This window comes from Nerophis lumbriciformis, linkage group LG07, assembly GCF_033978685.3.
Source record: "Nerophis lumbriciformis linkage group LG07, RoL_Nlum_v2.1, whole genome shotgun sequence".
Lineage (NCBI taxonomy): Eukaryota > Metazoa > Chordata > Actinopteri > Syngnathiformes > Syngnathidae > Nerophis > Nerophis lumbriciformis.
This window is the reverse complement of record NC_084554.2, coordinates 37,875,714-37,895,383: the sequence shown is the minus strand read 5'-3', so window position 1 is coordinate 37,895,383 and position 19,670 is coordinate 37,875,714. Positions and strand designations below refer to the sequence as shown.

General features: G+C 39.4%; 2 protein-coding genes across 9 annotated transcripts in view; one reads left to right on the top strand and one right to left on the bottom strand.

Annotated features, from left to right (window-relative positions):
* Positions 1-5,578: 5,578 nt before the first annotated feature.
* Positions 5,579-16,670, bottom strand: ralaa (v-ral simian leukemia viral oncogene homolog Aa (ras related)). Its single transcript, XM_061965218.2, has 5 exons — positions 16,523-16,670; positions 10,750-10,949; positions 10,464-10,672; positions 7,899-8,073; positions 5,579-7,821 (listed from the first exon to the last, which is right to left on the bottom strand). The coding sequence occupies exons 2-5, from the start codon at positions 10,861-10,863 to the stop codon at positions 7,699-7,701; spliced, it is 621 nt and encodes a 206-aa protein (XP_061821202.1). The 5' UTR covers positions 10,864-10,949; positions 16,523-16,670; the 3' UTR covers positions 5,579-7,698.
* LOC133609547 (F-box/LRR-repeat protein 7-like) overlaps positions 16,091-19,670 on the top strand; it is a 75,822-nt gene continuing 72,242 nt past the window's right edge. For 3 of the 8 annotated variants that reach the window (XM_061965208.2, XM_061965207.1, XM_061965215.2), the window contains exons 1-4: positions 16,289-16,501; positions 16,904-16,937; positions 17,004-17,089; positions 19,344-19,419. In XM_061965208.2, the coding sequence (XP_061821192.1) occupies positions 16,415-16,501; positions 16,904-16,937; positions 17,004-17,089; positions 19,344-19,419 (283 nt within the window). In that variant the 5' untranslated portion in view covers positions 16,289-16,414. The other 5 variants (XM_061965213.2, XM_061965212.2, XM_061965210.1 and 2 more) reach the window with 5 other exon arrangements.

Below are 19,670 nucleotides of genomic sequence, written 5' to 3'. Positions count from 1 at the left end.
GTCAATATACTCCTCCCCTCTTAACCACGCCCTCAACCACGCCCTGCCCCACCCCCGACCACACCCCCACCCCCACCTCCCGAAATCGGAGGTCTCAAGGTTGGCAAGTATGGTCAGACCATTGAAATAAATGTATCTTGTAGAGTTTTTTTTTTTGATTGATTGAAACTTTTATTAGTAGATTGCACAGTACAGTACATATTCCGTACAATTGACCACTAAATGGTAACACCCCAATAAGTTGTTCAACTTGTTTAAGTCGGGGTCCACGTTAATCAATTCATGATAAAGCCACCGACCTGTTTCTATTCTCAGTTCCATTTCGAAAGTAATGGATAAAATAGTTCATGAACAGGTCGATAGATACCTTGCCACTAAAAAACTCATGTACAAATTCCAATCCGGCTTCAGAACTAACCGCTCCACTGACACATGCCTTCTTTACCTACCTACTCAGTGGCCTAGTGCAGTGTTTTTCAACCTTGTTTGAGCCGAGGCACATTTTTAGCGTTGAAAAAATCCGGAGGCACACCACCAGCATAAATTGTTAAAAAAACGAAACTCAGTTGACAGTAAAAAGTTGTCGCAATTGTCGGATATGAATTCAAACCATAACCATAACCAAGCATGCATCACTGTAGCACTTGTCTCAAAGTAGGTGTACTGTCACGACCTGTCACATCCCGCCGTGAATTATTTTGAGTTTTTGGGCGTTTTCCTGTGTGTGGTGTTTTAGTTCTTGTCTTGCGCTCCTATTTTGGTGTTGATTGTCATGTCGTGGACGGATGTACTTTGTGGACGCCATCTGCTCCACACGCTGTAAGTCTTTGCTGTCGTCCAGCATTCTGTTTTTGTTTACTTTGTAGCCAGTTCAGTTTTAGTTTCGTTCTGCATAGCTTTCCCTAAGCTTCAATGCCTTTTCTTAGGGGCACTCACCTTTTGTTTATTTTTGGTTTAAGCATTAGACACCTTTTTACCTGCCCGCTGCCTCCCGCTGTTTCCGACATCTACAAAGCAATTAGCTACCGGCTGCCACCTACTGATATGGAAGAGTATTACGCGGTTACTCCGCCGAGCTCTAGACAGCACCGACACTCAACAACACATAATTTGCAGACTATAATTACTGGTTTGCAAAAAATATTTTTAACCCAAATAGGTGAAATTTGATAATCTCCCACGGCACACCAGACTGTGTCTCACGGCACACTAGTGTGCCGCGGCACAGTGGTTGAAAAACACTGTCCTAGTGGTTAGAGCAGTGATTCTTAACCTTGTTGGAGGTACCGAACCCTACCAGTTTCATATGCGTATTCACCGAACCCTTCCTTAGTGAAAAATAAAATGTTTTTTTTCAAATTCAAGACAAAGTTATATGTTTTTGGTGACACTGTAGTATGGGGAACATATTCTAAGTAACAAATACTTAATTTAGAGTTATTTGGTTAGGGTTAGGGTTAGAGGGTTAGGGTTATAATAAGGCCATGCCGAATAAGGCATTAATAAGTACTGAATAATGACCAGTTAAGAGCCAATATGTTACTAATTTGCATGTTAGTAAGCAACTAATTAATGGTGAATATGTTCCCCATATTAAAGTGCTACCATGTTTTTTTAGTGGTGCACAAAATGAACCGTGCATGAACATCACCTTGTTCAAACAACAAAACCAACACAGTGCATAAACTCACAACAAATTACACACCTGCAAACCAGTCTGACTTCTGCTGTTGCCGTATCCGTAATACGCCGATAAGGAGAAGTTATTATTTACACGACGAGTCGGGTGTGTCTTGACCTCCGCCGAACCCCTGAGCCTGACTCACCAAACCCCTAGGGTTCGATCGAACCCAGGTTAAGAACCACTGGGTTAGAGTGTCCGCCCTGAGATCGGTAGGTTGTGAGTTCAAACCCCGGCCGAGTCATACCAAAGACTATAAAAAATGGGACCCATTACCTCCCTGCTTGGCACTCAGCATCAAGGGTTGGAATTGGGGGTTAAATCACCAAAAATGATTCCCGGGCGCGGCACCGCTGCTGCCCACTGCTCCCCTCACCTCCCAGGAGGTGATCAAGGGGATGGGTCAAATGCAGAGGACAAATTTCACCACACCTAGTGTGTGTGTGTGTGACAAACATTGGTACTTTAACTTTACTTTCTATCTGACCAACCACATCAAACATGAGGTGGACGCGGGCAAATACTGCAGCATGGTCATACTGGAACTTCAGAAGGCCTTTGACACCATTAACCACACTATACTGTTGGATAAGCTCAGAGCAATTGGATTTGATAAAACCTCACCGAGCTGGATGCAATCTTATTTGGAGGAGAGGGAACAGGTGGTAGAGGTGAACGGCACCGTGTATGCCCCCCCCCCCCCCCCCCCCTCATTAAGCTGTGGAGTCCCCCAAGGCAGTATATTAGGGCCTTTACTGTTCCTAATATACATAAACGACATGTCATCAGCATGCGACTGTGAATTGTTCTTGTTTGCGGATGACTCGGCCCTGCTTGTATCCGGCAAGGACAAGTCACAGGTGGAAAAAATCTTCAGTGCCGAACTCTGTCGAATTTGCACCTGGCTCGCTGACAATAAGCTATCCATACACTTGGGTAAAACGGAATCCATCCTACTTGGGTCCTACATCAACCTTAAGAAAGTCAGTGACTTCACTATTAAAGTGGGCGACATTAGCCTTTGTAGCCAAAGGCTAATTTCCATCTGCATTGTCGTTGTATATAGCAGTTCTTAACCTGTTTGACCTCAGGACCTACACTGCAGAGGGACCCGGGGCCCACTCCAATATTAACAGTGAATTAGTAATCTTACTCTTGATTTTGATTATATTAAATAAAATAAAATATCTGACCTACTTGCAGTTCCCTACCTTGTAAAATGATATAAAAGCATGTGTTAATCACAAAGATTAAATTATTAATTTAACAAATATACCTTAGGCTTAGATCAGACTGATTAGACAAAATACATTCACATACAATATACATTATGTGCTGCTACAATAAGTAAACTAAATTAATAATAAATATGTTTTTTAACTAAAATGTCAATAAAAATAAAGTGCAAATGAAAATACCACTTTAGTCATAATTTTTGCGCCTAAGAAATTTCTCTATGAATTTCACTCTGGTTGTTTTATATTGTCATTACTGCCACAAGTGGTAGAAAAGTGTATTACAACTAAGTACAGCCGTGGCCTATGTGGCCCACGGCTGAAAAAACACATATATTACATTCTAGGGGGCGCTCGCGGCCCAACACTGGCCCTATGGTTAAGAAACACTAGTATATAGTACACGCCCAGGGCTGCCATTATTTCAGCGTTATAGTGAGTTGATTTTTCATGCTAATTTTTATCTACCACATGTGAAAAGCCGGTCCGTGAAAATAATGCATACATTAAACCGGTCCCTGGTGGAAAAAAGGTTGGGGACCCCTGTTGTAAAGGACAACCCTTAAATTATTACATCCTTCATTTTTCTACTGATGATGAGATGTGTGTTTTTATTTTTATTTTAAATAAAACAAACACAATCATATTGAAAACCTGTGACAGGAGCCTAAATGTTGAGTTGCCAATGGACAGCCTCATCAGAAGTTTTTTTTCCCCACGGGGATCAAACACTGATCTACTAAATGTACAAAACCCAAAACTAGTGAAGTTGGCACGTTGTGTAATTCGTAAATAAAAACAGAATACAATGATTTACAAATCCTTTTCAACTTATATCAATTGAATAGACTGCAAAGACAAGATATTTAATGTTCGAACTGAGAAACTTGTTTTTTTTTTGCAAATAATCATTAACTTAGAATTTAATGGCAGCAACACATTGCAAAAAGTTGGTGCAGGGGCATTTTTACCACTGTGTTACATGGCCTTTCCTTTTAACAACACAGTAAACGTTTGGGAACTGAGGAGACCAATTTTTGAAGCTTTTCAGGTGGAATTATTTCCCATTCTTGCTTGATGTACAGCTTAAGTTCAACAGTCCGTTGTCGGATTTTAGGCTTCATAATGCGCCACACATTTTCAATGGGAGACAGGTCTGGACTGCAGGCAGGCCAGTCTAGTACCCGCACTCTTTTACTACGAAGCCACGCTGTTGTAACACATGCAGAATGTGGCTTGGCATTGTGTTGCTGAAATAAGCAGGGGCCATCCATCCATCCATTTTCTACATTCTGTCTTATCTGTGTTGGCCCTGAGATGAGGTGGTGACTTGTCCAGGGTGTAAACCGCCTTCCGCCCGATTGTAGCTGAGATAGGCTCGGCGTCCATGAAAAAGTCGTGGCTTGGATGGCAACATATGTTGCTCCAAAACCTGTATGTACCTTTCAGCATTAATGGTGCCTTCACAGATGTGTAAGTTACCCATGCCTAGGGCACTAATACACCCCCATACCATCACAGATGCTGGCTTTTGAACTGCGCGCCTGTAACTGTCCGAATGGATATTTTCCTCTTCTGTCCGGAGGACACGACGTCCACAGTTTCCAAAAACAATTTCAAATGTGGACTGGTCAGACCACAGAACACTTTTCCACTTTGCATCAGTCCATCTTAGATGAGCTCGGGCTATCGTTTGGCATAGTAGTTTTAACTTGCACTTACAGATGTAGCAACAAACTGTAGTTACTGACAGTGGTTTTCTGAAGTGTTCCTGAGCCCATGTGGTGATATCCTTCACACACTGATGTCTGTTTTTGATGCAGTACCGCCTGAGGGATCGAAGTTCACAAGCATTGCCGCTTACGTGCAGTGATTTCTCCAGATTCTCTGAACTTTTTGATGATATTACGAACCGTAGATAGTGAAATCCCTAAATTCCTTGGAATAGCTCATTGAGAAATATTGTTCTTAAACTGTTCGACAATTTTCTCACGCATTCGTTCACAAAGTGGTGACCCTCGCCCCATCCTTGTTTGTGAATGACTGAGCATTTCATGGAAGCTGCTTTTATACCCAATCATGGCACCCACCTGTTCCCAATTAGCCTGTTCACCTGTGGGATGTTCCAAATAAGTGTTTGGCGAGCATTCTTCAACTTTCTCAGTCTTTTTTGCCAATTGTTCCAGCTTTTCTTAAACATGTTGCAGGCATCAAATTCCAAATCAACTAATATTTGCAAAAAATAACAAAGTTTACCAGTTCGAACGTTAAGTATCTTGTCTTTGCAGTCTATTCAATTGAATATAAGCTGAACATGATTTACAAATCATTGCACTGTTTTTATTTACGATTTACACAACGTGCCAACTTCACTGGTTTTGTAATACAAATTAATTAATAAATACTTCCAATGATGGTGCTTGCTTATTTAGGGTAAGTATACCTTTAAATGTCGATTTCCTGCTTTTCCACATTCATTTTACCACCACTAAATAGCAGGTTGGAGCTTGAAATGCATGGCTGCAAATGACCACAATGTATTCTACCGGGTAGCTTGTGGATTTTGACATGCATTTCATGACTGTTCAAGCTTATTGTGACAATTCCAGACAAACACGTACACAAACTGAACACCATGGGAACATGTTACCATTAGTAATATCACCTTTATTTGCCATTTCACACACACACACACACACACACACACACACACACACACACACACACACACAATTGAAATGTAAGCGTCAACACCTCTTGCACTCAAGACAGGTAGGCTACATTAGTGGTTATGTAAAAAACAAAAAAGAGGGTAGCGTTTACAAATGATGGCCAACCATCCAAACAACCACACAGACATATACAGTATAGATACTTCTATTTTTTTAGGGTATTAATATAAAAAGGCAATTTCGTCTTTTGAATTCCCAGCAGGGGAATTTGCTCAACGATGGAAAGAACTGAACACATAGTCAAGCCAATGTCAGCAAGCACTATGGCGATCACTGTTTTTACGAGCTTTAGCAATGAGAGCACACAGCACTTTATAAAGATGGAGGACCAATCGTGGCATCTTGTGCTAGAGATTAGCCCTTAAATAAAATTAAAAAAACAACATTCAAAATATTTTAGGCTCGCCTCCAAAATGTCATATCTCATCACCGCTCTCACCACTGTGTGCTTTTTCTTTGTCAATAAATAGCAAATACCACAAGTATTCTTTGCATTAGTGACTGTACATGTAGACATAAAGCTCGCAGTCAAGGCCGAATTTCAAATAAAAATTGCGGGTTTGAAATGAAAACAAGGATCTGTTTTGTTGCATAGAGTCCATTACTGTGTATCTTATTATATTAGTGGCCTTAACGTATGATTAAATGCGGCTCAGTCATTAGCGAAGGAAGGGAATGAAGGTGCACAGTGTGTGTTGGTCGCTAAAACTGACGTGTTGGAAGGAAGTCATCATTGTTGGCTTACAGAGTAGGTGCCATTCAGATGTTATTGTGGCATTCGAGGTTAAAAGATCGGCTTAGTAGAAGCATGTTTGGCAGCCTCCGGGCAAACGTGACAGCGAGATGGGATGGTTCACATTCAACATGGACAGGTAGGCAGCGGCGTGCACTGTACATGAAATAATAGAAGACGAAGGAGCCCTCCTCCGTCTTTCGCCAGATTCGTTGTTCACTTCAATTGAAAAGTGGGCACTTGTTTTTATAGTAGCGAGCAGTTTTCTTTGGTGACTGAATCAACGTATTTCTATCTGGCATTCCTTTTTTTTAATCTTTAAATAAGTGACCTAAAGTCCCTCCACGCAGTAGTGTTTTGATGTGCGCCCAATTAGGAGACACAGCAAAGAGAAAGATCCACAATAACAAAAAAAAACGTAAAAACTGGCATGTTCACACTTCTATTTGTTGACTTCAAAGTGCCAGTGTAGTGTTACACCACTGGCTTTGTATTTGAGCACCAGAGATTACTTCATAGAATAACAACAAATAAATTAAAAACGCAGAGATAGACAGTAACCATCTAGGCGACGTTCGAAACTGATGAAATGTTAGAACCACAACTGGAGGGGAAAAAAAAGAGATTTGAGGGTCATGCTCTACATTTGTGCCTTTGAGTGGATTCAGGAGGGGGGGAGGACTTTTTGAAATAAAGTATAGAGGGTATTCATATGGCCCCATACTGCCACCAGACGGCAGTAGAGTGTTGAATATTTTTAAATGCGTTTTGTGGCAATTCCTACTTTGACCACAGCGTCAGTTGCTATGTGGAGTGGCACTTTCCATAATTTTTGGTATACTGCATTGCAAAATGATTAACCCACCCACCTTCCTCTCACACAAGATCTACTCAGAAATGGGCCATATGAATCCCTTCCCTGCTGTAAGATGTTTACGTTTTTGGACGCATTGCATTGTGAGTCACAGCAAGACTCCATAAATGTAATGCAATTAAAAGAGTTGAATTATGTAGTATATTAATAACAATGAAAAGTCCAGTAGTGACTTTTGGACGCATGTTTCTCCATGAACCTACTGAGACACACCGACATCATGTTAGTTTCATTTCAAAACACTCGGCGGAATCATTTGGAGTGTCAGCACATGAAAAAGATCTAGAAATGGCGTAAATGGACCTCACTACTCCCCGACATGCAGTCATGAAATCTGGTTAAAAAGCAAGATTCAGGTTGCGAGCATGAAATCAAAAATGGGAGAAATGTATATATGTACAGAAAAGCAGCTCTGTGGCTTTTTGCTAGATTTTCTTTTACCACTATAAAATACAACATCTCTCCCGGATTCTCTTGGCCAAACTTTTGCTTTTCTTCTTCCCGTTCTTCTCTTTGCTGTCCTCCATTTTCCTCGCCCGGATCTCCCTCATCAGGTCAAAGAACACCTGGAGGGAAAACACACAGCTTATACTTCCTTGCTTGTAGATCGAGACAAACAAACAATCTCCAAAGTGAGACAGACCTTGTCCACGTTGGCTCGGGTTTTGGCTGAAGTCTCCACGTAGCACACCCCCCACTGCTCGGCGCGGGCCTTGGCCTCATCGGCACTCACCTGCCGCCGGTCGTCCAAGTCAGACTTGTTGCCGACCAGGAGGAAAGGGACATTCTCGTCCTCCTTCACCCGTAGGATCTGCTCTCTGGAAACATGGATGTACTTTGTTAGCTGGTAGATTTAGGATCAAAAGTGGGAAAGATTTTACTCAAAATGGGTCAATAATGTAGACATAAATAGGCATACTTGCCAACCTTGAGACCTTCGAATTCGGGAGATTGGGGCGCGGGGTTTGGTGGGAGCGGGGGTGTATTTTGTAGCCCGGAAAAGTTAGGGATGCAAGGGATCCTGGGTATTTGTTCTGTTGTGTTTATGTTGTGTTACGGTGCGGATGTTCTCCCAAAATGTCTTTGTCATTCTTGTTTGGTGTGGGTTCACAGTGTGGCGCATATTTGTAACAGTGTTAAAGTTGTTTATACGGCCACCTTCAGTGTGACCTGTGTGGCTCTTGATCAAGTATGTCTTGCAGTCACATTCATGTGTATGCAGAAGCCGCTTAAAACATGTGAGTGGGCCGGTACATTGTTTGTATGGTGAAAAAGCGGACACGTCGACAGGTTGTAGAGGACGCTAAAGGCAGTGCCATCACGGCACGCCCTTGTTGTCCGGGTGAAAATCGGGAGAATGGTTGCCCCGGGAGATTTTCGGGAGGGGCACTGAAATTCGTGAGTCTCTCGGATAAATCGGGAGGGTTGGCAAGTATGTAAATAGGGTTCACTAGTCTTGAAACACTAGATTTGAATGCATGGCAGCAGAGGGCGCAATTAATCCAGACAAGTGACTTGCTGCCTCAATGTGTTGCTAGAGCAGTAAAACATGAAGTCAACTGGAATAATTGTGTGTCGCTTTTAAAAAAACAAAAAAAAACACACATGTTGATTTGAAATCCAGTCGTCCCTTGCTACTTCGCGGCTCAACATTTTTTTGGGGATGGACACACCTTCAACGCCTGCCTTATCAAAGCGCATCTCCACATTGGTGAGCCTTTAACACAAGCCATATCGAACGACAACAGTTAGATAGATGGATAGATGGTACTTTATTGATTCCTTCAGGAGAGTTCCCTCAGGAAAATTAAAATTGGGACGCAGAATCGGACATACTTGCAGCATTTTAGGATAACTGAGACTGCAGCTGTCCAGCCAAAGTGGAGATCAAGTCTTTTGATGCACTTTATCTTTGACATCAATAAAACAGCTTTGGCTTGAGCCATGTGGAATAACAACACAAACAAGTAATGCTAACAACACAGAATGCGAACATCAACCGGTGGTTTCAGCACATGAAAGCTCGGTTCTAATTTAGAGAATTTAACCAGGAGATGAAGGTTGGACGGTTATGGCAAAAATAATAATCACGATTATTTTGACTGATATAGTAATCACGAGAGGTAGGGGAAAATAATCGATTTTAGATGCATTAAAATTCGGACATGGATGATTATAAAATGTATTCATTGTCAATGAAGTAATGCAGACAGTTCTAAAATGTAGCTGACTGCAGCGAGCCAGCTCACAGAGAGATTAGACCATCTCCTTCATTATAAGACACTTATGTTCCAGTTTTGCACACATTTCCATTAATTTAGTAAACGTAAGAATTAATTAAACAGTTTGTTATTATAAATTAAATGCACTGTTCTTTAATATTGCAAGTGAAAAAAGCTTATTTAGTGAAACAAAATGTAAAACTGCATCAATATATATAAATTATAGATGCATCAATAATCAATTCTTAATCGAATCGTAGCACCTGAATCGTAGTCGTATTGTGAGGTGCCCAAAGATTCCAACCTCGAGTAATCAAGATTATTAACACGATTATTCATTAATTTGAAAACATGAGTATTTATTGTACCACCAAAACTGAACTTTACATATGGTTTAAAAAACAGAAAAAAACAGATAAATTAGTAACAAATAAACAAGTAAAAAAAAAATAGAAATAACAATACATTTAAATAACAATAGCAATATAAAAAAAAATAAAAAAATCAGTTTTTTCGTTTTAATTCCGGAAAAACTATATTTAAAGTTGAGGTTTGGTGGTACAATAAATACTTATATGTTTAAATGAATACATAATTGTGTAAATAATCGTGATTACAACATCAACTAAGAAAATATATATTTTTTTAATACTAATCAGACTTTGCAATATTTTTTATCGCGGTCATGTCCGGTCCCAATTGACCGAGATAAACAAGGGACGACTTTACTAAAATCCAGTACAGCACATACAGCAGCTGTATAATGTAAAGTGAATGGCGTGAAGTTCTCCAGGTTGGTGAAGTTCAGTTGCTTGAATCTCCTCAACATTGGTTTCCTATAAGTGGCTCTAAATTAATACAACATAAACTGGAGACTTGACTTATTTAAATTCTACTTAGCTGTGAGATTTTCTCTCCTTTCTGTTCTGATCAGCCTGTCTCGTTTGTTAATGTACAGAATGATTACTGCTCATTTGTTGCTGCACCTGAAGTCTACTGTCGCCGCAAAAGATTCCAACTCCGTGATGGAAAAGACGCAGAGGAAACCCTCGCCGCTGCGGAAGTAGTTGTCCCTGATTGCGGCGTAGTCCTCCTGTCCGGCCGTGTCGAGGATGTCGATCTGTACCTCCTCGCCGTCCAGCACCACCTTCTTCCTGTAGCTGTCAGCTTTGGTGGGCTCGTAGTCTTCCACAAACTATAAACAACAAGAGAACAGGCGGGGTCATAAAGACTGTGGGGATTTTAGCACGTTAATGTGAATCCAACGCTCACCTCGTCGTACATGAACTGCAGCGTGAGGGCTGACTTGCCCACACCTCCGCTGCCCACCATGATCACTTTGTGAAGGGCTAAGGAGTTCTGCCCTTTGGGTTTAGCAGCTGCCATGGCTCCGGGGAAAAAGTCAGGCTTTTGAAATGAAGGACGTGTAAATGAAATTCCAGGTGCAGCAGCAACGGCTTAAATTGTAATCCCTGAGGAGGAAAATATGTTAATTTGATCCTTCATTTCTTAAAATGAATTCCCGACAGGTGCCAGGCGTTTACCTGGATGAATTACGTGTTAGAAGGTAGCTTTTAACAGTGTGTTTAAACAGTATAATCACGCCCCCTCCACAGTTAGGGTTGATAAAAGCCAGTGTGTTTGTGTGTACACAAGACACAGAGAACCTGCATAACCATTAGGTCATGGACAGAACACTGCTTACAGTGGCAAAACCATAACAGCCTGCAAGAAAACCATGATGCTTGGTGCACAAATTGAGATTTTTTTGTAGCTGTTAACTATTTTTTTCAGCAAGGAACATAATAGGGTAACTTAAAATTGAGTCAAAATGGACACCACAGGCCTCGCTGTGAGGCAGGGTGAGGTTAAAATCAATTATAAAAATAGTTGGCAATTAATTTAGTCATTTATTCGTTGGATCTATGCTATGCGCAGAGGCTATTTTTTATTTTTTATAAACCTTTATTTATAAACTGCAACATTTACAAACAGCTGAGAAACAATAATCAAAATAAGTATGGTGCAAGTAAGCTGTTTTTTCCAATAAAATACTGGAAAGAATAGAAATGTAGTTGTCTCTTTTATCCGATTGTTAATCGTTTAATCGAAGTAATTATCGACAGATTAATCGATTATCAAATTAGTTGTGAGTTGCAGCCCTAAATGCAAGTACACCCTTGATCCAAATGAAATAAACTTGTATTCTTCATATATTTTAAAATTGTAATTGGAATGTAAATGTTTACACATCCAAGGTAAATAAAACAAACAAATAATAAAAATGAAATCTACTGTTTGCAAAATTTTGCACTTGAATAAAAATCACAACCAAAACAATAAAATAGGTTCTGTCTCTATTAAAAAGGGGTGGGGGAGACCCTCAAAAATACACAACCAAAACAATTAAATAACTAAAAATAAATAGACACAGACTATACTTTCTTGGCAGAGGACACATTGAATATTTTACTGGCTTCATAATAACGATATTATATTTATTTGCGTGGTTAAATACAAAACCCCCAAACCAGTGAAGTTGGCACGTTGTGTAAATCGCAAATAAAAAAAGAACACAATGATTTGCAAATCTTTTTCAACCTATATTCAATTGAATACACTGCAAAGACACGATACTTATTGTTCAAATTGGTAAATTTGGTTATTTTTTGCAAATATTAGCTCATTTTGAATTTGATGCCTGCATCATGTTTCAAAAACGCTTGCACAAGTGGCAAAAAAGACTGAGAAAGTTGAGGAATGCTCATCAAACACTTATTTGGAATTTACCACAGGTGAACAGGCTAATTGGGAACAGGTGGGTGCCATGATTGGGTATAAAAGCAGCTTCCATGAAATGCTCAGTCATTCACAAACAAGGATGTGGCGAGGGTCACCACTTTGTGAACAAATGCGTGAGCAAATTGTCGAACAGTTTAAAAACAACATTTCTCAACGAGCTATTGTAAGGAATTTAGGGATTTCATCATCTATGGTCCGTAATATCATCAAAAGGTTCAGAAAATCTGGAGAAATCATTGCAAGTCAGCAGCAATGCCCGTGACCTTCCATCCCTCAGGCGGTACTGCATCAAAAACCGACATCAGTGTGTAAAGGATATCACCACATGGGCTCAGGAACACTTCAGAAAAACCACTGTCAGTAACTACAGTTCGTCGCTAAATCTGTACGTGCAAGTTAAAACTCTACTATGCAAAGCGAAAGCCATTTATCAACAACACCCAGAAACGCTGCCGGCTTCGCTGGGCCCGAGCTCATCTAAGATGGACTGATGCAAAGTAGAAAAGTGTTCTTTGGTTTGACAAGTCCACATTTGAAATTGTTTTTGGAAACTGTGGACGTGGTGTCCTCCGGACCAAAGAGGAAAAGAACCATCCGGACTGTTATATGCGCAAAGTTCAAAAGCCAGCATCTGTGATGGTATGGGGGTGTATTAGTGCCCAAAGCATGGGTAACTTACACATCTGTGAAGGCACCATTAATGCTGAAAGGTACATACAGGTTTTGAGGCAACATATGTTGCCATCCAAGCAACGACTTTTTCATGGACGCCCCTGCTTATTTTAGCAAGACAATGCCAAGCCACATTCTGCACGTGATACAACAGCGTGGCTACGTAGTATAAGAGTGCGGGTACTAGACTGGCTTGCCTGTAGTCCAGACCTGTCTCCCATTGAAAATGTGTGGCACATTATGAAGCCTAAAATACGACAAGGGTGACCCCGGACTGTTGAACAACTTAAGCTGTACATCAAGCAAGAATGGGAAAGAATTCCACCTGAAAAGCTTAAAAAAATTGGTCTCCTCAGTTCCCAAACGTTTACTGAGTGTTGTTAAAAGGAAAGGCCATGTAACACAGTGGTAAAAATGCCTGTGTGCCAACTTTTTTTGCAATGTGTTGCTGCCATTAAATTCTAAGTTAATGATGATTTTCCCCCCAAAATTAAGTTGCTCAGTTCCAACATTAAATATCTTGTCTGTGCAGTCTATTAAATTGAATAAAAGTTGAAAAGGATTGGCAAATCGTTGTATTCTGTTTTTATTTACGATTGACACAACGTGGTTATTTTTGGATGTAGTTATCCTCAACACACCCAATGTTGTTTATTATGAAAATCCATCCAACAACAAGAAAATTGTGTGTTCCTAGTGCATTTGTTTTGGATGTTTAATGCCTTAAATGTAAATATGTACTCGATTAAATTACTTCTGATCAGTTACAAACTGCGAGTGTTTTACTGGTATGGATAAGGTTATCATTTAAGTTTATTTGGAACATGTACACAGTTACAATATGATACATCACATCTTTTGACATATTTGCATTTCTCTTTACAACATGTCCGAAAAGGAGTAAGAAGCAAAGCTTATTTAATCCTACCCCTGTTCCGCTCACAGCAATTACGAACACATGTTCACTTATTGGTATCATTTTGCAAAACTCTAAAATGCAACTCCTAATAAATAGTTAAATCAGTTATGATTACACAATAAGATGAACAATATCTCATTATCAATAAATATAAGCGATAAAATCCTACTAAAACAAACTACCAGCTACCGTTAATTGTAGAAGAGAAAGGCAAACACAAATAGACGGAGTAGATATTGAAAGGGTAAAAGAAAACACATTTTTGGGTGTAATAATAGATGATAAAATGAATTGGAAATCTCATGTAAAAAATATACAACATACAGTAGCAAGGAACACATCAATAATGAATAAGGCAAAACATGTTCTAGACCAAAAATCACTTCATATTCTTATAAAGTTACCATATCTGATGTTATTGTGTAGAAATATGGGGTTCAACTTTAACTTTAAATATGGGGAAACAACTACAAATGTGCGCTTCATTCACTAACTGTGTTACAAAAAAGATCAATTAGAATAATACATAATGTTGGATATAGAGAACATACAAACCCTTTATTTATTAAATCACAATTATTGAAATTCAACGATTTGGTGCATTTGCAAACAGCTAAAATTATGTACGAAGCAAACTACAACCTGCTACCCAACAATGTACAACAATTCTTCTCAACAAAAGAGGAGACATATAACCTTAGAGGAAAATCGAATTCAATACATGTGTATGGTCGTACAACACTTAAAACCTTTAGCATATCTGTATGTGGAATTAAATTATGGAACGGATTAACCAAATAAATCAAACAAAGCACCAATATGATTCAGTTTAGGGCTGCAACTAACGATTAATTTGATAATCGATTAATCTGTCGATTATTACTTCGATTAACCGATTAATAATCGGATAAAAGAGACAAACTACATTTCTATCCTTTCCAGTATTTCATTGGAAAAAAAACAGCATACTGGCGCCATGTTCTTTCAACTTGCCAAATAAAACAAGGAAAATGTTACAAAAATGCACACTTTTAACACCCCTGCTATAGATAATAAAACATTTAATCTGATAAATCTATCGATAAAAAGCAGAGCCTGACGACGCATGCGCGTTTATCACAACTCTCTCGCTCTCTCTGTCTCTACCCCTCCCTCACCAATGCCGCTGCGCACCTTCACAATTTGTTTTGTTTTTAACCTTCTTAACCCTGAACGTACATTGAAAATACACGCAACCCTAACTCAAAATGCCGGACATTTGAGGCATTTAAGAAACACCGCGCGGACAGCCCCGCAAAAGAGGACATGTCCGGTGAAAAGAGGACGTATGGTCAGGACCTAGCCTAGATCGGTTTCACCGGACATGTCCTCTTTTGCTAGCATGCTAGCAGCTAACGGGCTACGATAGACTGACCATACGTCCTCTTTTCACCGGACATGTCCTCTTTTGCGGGGCTGTCAGGGCAGAGTTTCTTAAATGCCTCAAATGTCCGGCATTTTGAGTATTGTTTACACAAAGTGCAGTACGCTACTTAATATGTCCGTGTGGAAACTCGTTCGGTACACCTCCGCACGGAACCGAAATCCCCGTACCGAAACGGTTCGATACAAATACACGTACCGTTACACCCCTATTATTTTTTATTATTGTTTCTCAGCTGTTTGTAAATGTTGCAATTTATAAAAAAAGGTTTAAAAAAGAAAAAAAGAAAAACGTAGCCTCAGCGCATGCGCATAGCATAGATCCAACGAATCGATGACTAAATTAATCGCCAACTATTTTTATAATCAATTTGAATCGATTAGTTGTTGCAGCCCTCGTTCAGTTTAAGAGACGGTTCAAACTACAAGTGTTAAGAAAGTACACATAACAAGAATTATGATGAACATCTTGAACTCTTTTTTTTAATTTGAGACAAAGATTATTTATGCATGTAATATTTGAATGCTTACTATGGTATATTATTTATTTATTATTTATGTGTTGACCGTTCTGTTACAGAGAACAAGGAAATGGGATACAATGACTATGGTATGAAAGGGGGTAGGATTAAATAAGCTCTGCTTCTTCCTACTCCTTTTCGGACGTGCTTTAATGAAACAAGTGGAACTATGCGATGCATTACATTGTATCAAATGCATGTTCGAAATAAACTGAAACGGACGACCCCGAACGGGACAAGCGGTAGAAAAAATGGATAGATGGATGAACTGAACTGACTGGTAGCAACTATTAAATTAGCTCGGGTATTTCGTTGAAAGGGAAAAGTGGATCATTATCTTTTATTACGTATGTATCCACGTAATAGCCAGAAAAAAAAATAAAAAAATATATTTGATAAAAGGCGAAGAATGCGAGGTGTTAGCAACTTAGCAGGTGACTGGTCTGCAGGTAATGACTAGCTAGCGGTGGGCGGCGTTTCCCACAACTAATAACCACTTTCACTTTTACTTGTGAGATAAGTGTCAATTGTCCTTATTAGAGCTAAACACAGGTGCTGTGACGGAAACAAATTCCACATTAAATAGGATAAACAGCAACAGATGTTCGGCTGTAGCAGCGAGCTAGCAAGATGCTCATCACAACTGACGGATGCTATGCTAGCTGACAAAAGCTTGCCGACGCCATTTGTGAGATGTGACAACACGTACCGCTTTCTGCGAAATTCTTCACGTCGGTGCCGCGTTGAAGGGAAGTTTGGATACACGACAAGGGAGATATTTTAGCTCATGGCTAAGTTGCCCCCTTGCTAGCTCAAGCTGTGTTAGCACTTAGCAGTGATGTGACAGACAGAGGGCTGGGCTGGGTTGGTCTCGGCTGCGTTCGGCTCCACTCGGCTTTTCTCGGCTGTACTCGTGAAAGCCTCCGCCTTGACCCCCCTGGGGTTAAACTGTAAGGCTAACTTACTCATGCCCGCATCAGCACATTTTCTTTGTATATTAAAAATGTGTATTCTAAGCTCCAGCTATTTTATATGTAGTAAATTTTTTTTTTTTTAAATGCACACCAATAATTGATTAAATGGCTTGCAGGTTTGTACCAACGAGGAAGATTTTCAAAGGGCAGGTAAAGGTGAAAAAAACAGCTATTAAAAAGCACAATAGGTTAAAGCAAATGTTTTTTTTTTTGCAGCGATGAGCTCCATCATATCAGAACTGCATTTAAAATATGCAGCAAAGACTTGGAATGACACTTTTCAGCTGGTTAGAAGATGCATGGTAAGACTTTTTAAAGGCATCCTCCACTTTTCACATTAGAGTGTGTACACTGCAAATTGTTTGCCGCATGCCAAGATTTGACATTTTATTTTAGACTTATTAGACTTCCTTTATTGTCATTCAAATTTGAGCTTTACAGTACAAATAAGAACAACATGTTTCATTAGCACGTGGTAGTGCAGGGTAATAAAGCAAGATAAGGTGCAGAGCGTTTGCATTTGCAAAAGAAGGTGCAGATATAAATAGATTGATTACTGTACAGATAAATATATTGCACTTTTGCATATGCATCCAGGTTTACGGATGTATTTTACATTGTCTTTGGCTATGTCTACACTAAGCCGGATAACCCCTTAAACAAGTAATTATTTAGTCTAAGGCCAGTGAGTTAATCCATTTTTTGGGGGGAATTGAGGGGTTTTGGGAAATTTTGATAAATGTCTCTAGTTTTAAGAGCTATTTACCTATTGACTTTACATCATAGCAAGATTAAGGAAATAACTATTAAAATAATATATTTTGTTTTTTGAATTGAGTTGAATTGAATTATTTATTTCAAACCTGCACAGTACAACAACACACATTTATTTTTTACATTTTGGCAGAGACATTTATGCAAGGCTTGAAAAGGGGTTGGATGAAGCAAATGCTTATAATATATCAACCCCTCTCACTCATTCAACATTTAACATAAACAATATAATACAAGAACAATACTATACAAACAAAAACAAGAAAAGCTCCTGTACACTAACAATACAATAGTACCACTGTTACTATGAGACAAGACTGCAACATCCTGAGGATGCTTAAGTTAAGAATTGCAAGATGAATAATGCTTGTTTTCAGAATAAAACACTTATTTCTAACTTAAAAATCATGCTAATTTCTAGATCAGGGGTCGGCAACCTCAAAATGTTGAAAGAACCGTACTGGACCAAAAATAAAAATCTTGTCTGGAGACGCAAAAAATGTAAGTGTTAAAATGAAGGCAACACATGATGTAAGTGTCTATATTAGTTCCATTAGCCTACTATTAAAATGACTGTGTCGCAGGCTGACACAAATCTTAGTTGACAGAAATGTTGAATTTTAATATTTATTCTACGTATTTTTACAACATTAGAAAACATTCCTAAAATGGAGGCTTTTCAGAGGGTGTGATAACTCCTGGAAATTACTGGCTTAGAATGCCCAAAGGTAAAAGATGTCTGTGTTCAAGTTGAAGGAAACGGAAACTACAAATACAATGAGCTCAAATATACCTAAAATACGAGGCATAATGATGCATTATTTACATACAGCTAGCATAAATACCATGTTAGCATCGATTAGCTTGCAGTCATGCAGTGACCAAATATGTCTGATTAGCACTCCACAAAAGTCAATAACATCAACAAAGCTCACCTTTGTGGATTCACGCACAGCATAAAACGTTTGATGGACAAATAGAGACAAAGTAGGAGTGGCATAAAACACGTCTTTCTGTGGCAGCATCAAGGAAAGTTGTACATGTAAACAAACTACGGTGCGTTCAAGGACTTCCGAAATTAGGACAAAATGGCGCATGCCAAATACTCATCAGTGAAGCATGTTTAATGTAAACAGTGGGATTTCTAACAATTAGGAAGGTTTGTGTCATGTTTGTCTTCCTACAAAAACCATATTAAAACAAAATATATATTTTTCCTCATCTTTTTCTTTTTTCATACATTTTTGAAAAAGCTCCAGGGAGCCACTAGGGCGGCGCTAAAGAGCCGCTTGTGGCTCAAAAGCCGCCCGTTGCCGACCCCCGTTCTAGATAAACAACTTGTAATTTAGGATGTCTTATCAAGTAAAATTAACTAGGTGCTTGCACAAATAATTTCACTTGTATTGTTTCCTCAAATCTAGTCTTTATCTTATATTTTTAGGATTAAGCACTTAATGTGATTTAAAATGTGGTGCTTCCATTTATTTGCACTTGAGGGTACCTGTTGTGCAGCAATGTACATTTAACACCTTATAACGTCTCAAATGAGCTGAATTCCCCCAATAAGTTGCAATCAGTTTTGTCTGCAAGGGGCGGAGGGTAACCAGGAACATTGAACACAGCAAGGTGCATTAAAGGGCCGTCCCCGTGTGTCAATATTCACGTGGTGTATGCTGTAATGGGTGGGGGAGATGCATCTGTTTACACAAAAGCTTGCATTGTCACACATCTGCTCCATTGTTTGCATACTCACCCCCCTCTCTCCCTTATCTTGTAATGTAGGACACCACTAGAGATAACTCCAAACCCTGCGAGCCGCTTGTTCGGGCTCTCAAAAGGCTGCAGGAAGTGCTTAACGGTGAACAAAATCATGAATATATTGCCTTTTTATCGGTCAATCAAAAGTTTGGAGACACTTTCTCATTCACCAGGATGTGCACGTGTCTCTAAACTTTTGAATGCTATTGTAACTGAGCAAATATGTGTGCAAAGTTGGTGTAAAGGCAGATCCAGCATTACTATACATCCTGGTGCCTTTCACACAGGCTCTAGCAATTTGTATTTCAAATACAATGTCACTTTCTCTGCATTCCTGCAAAAACAAAAAGG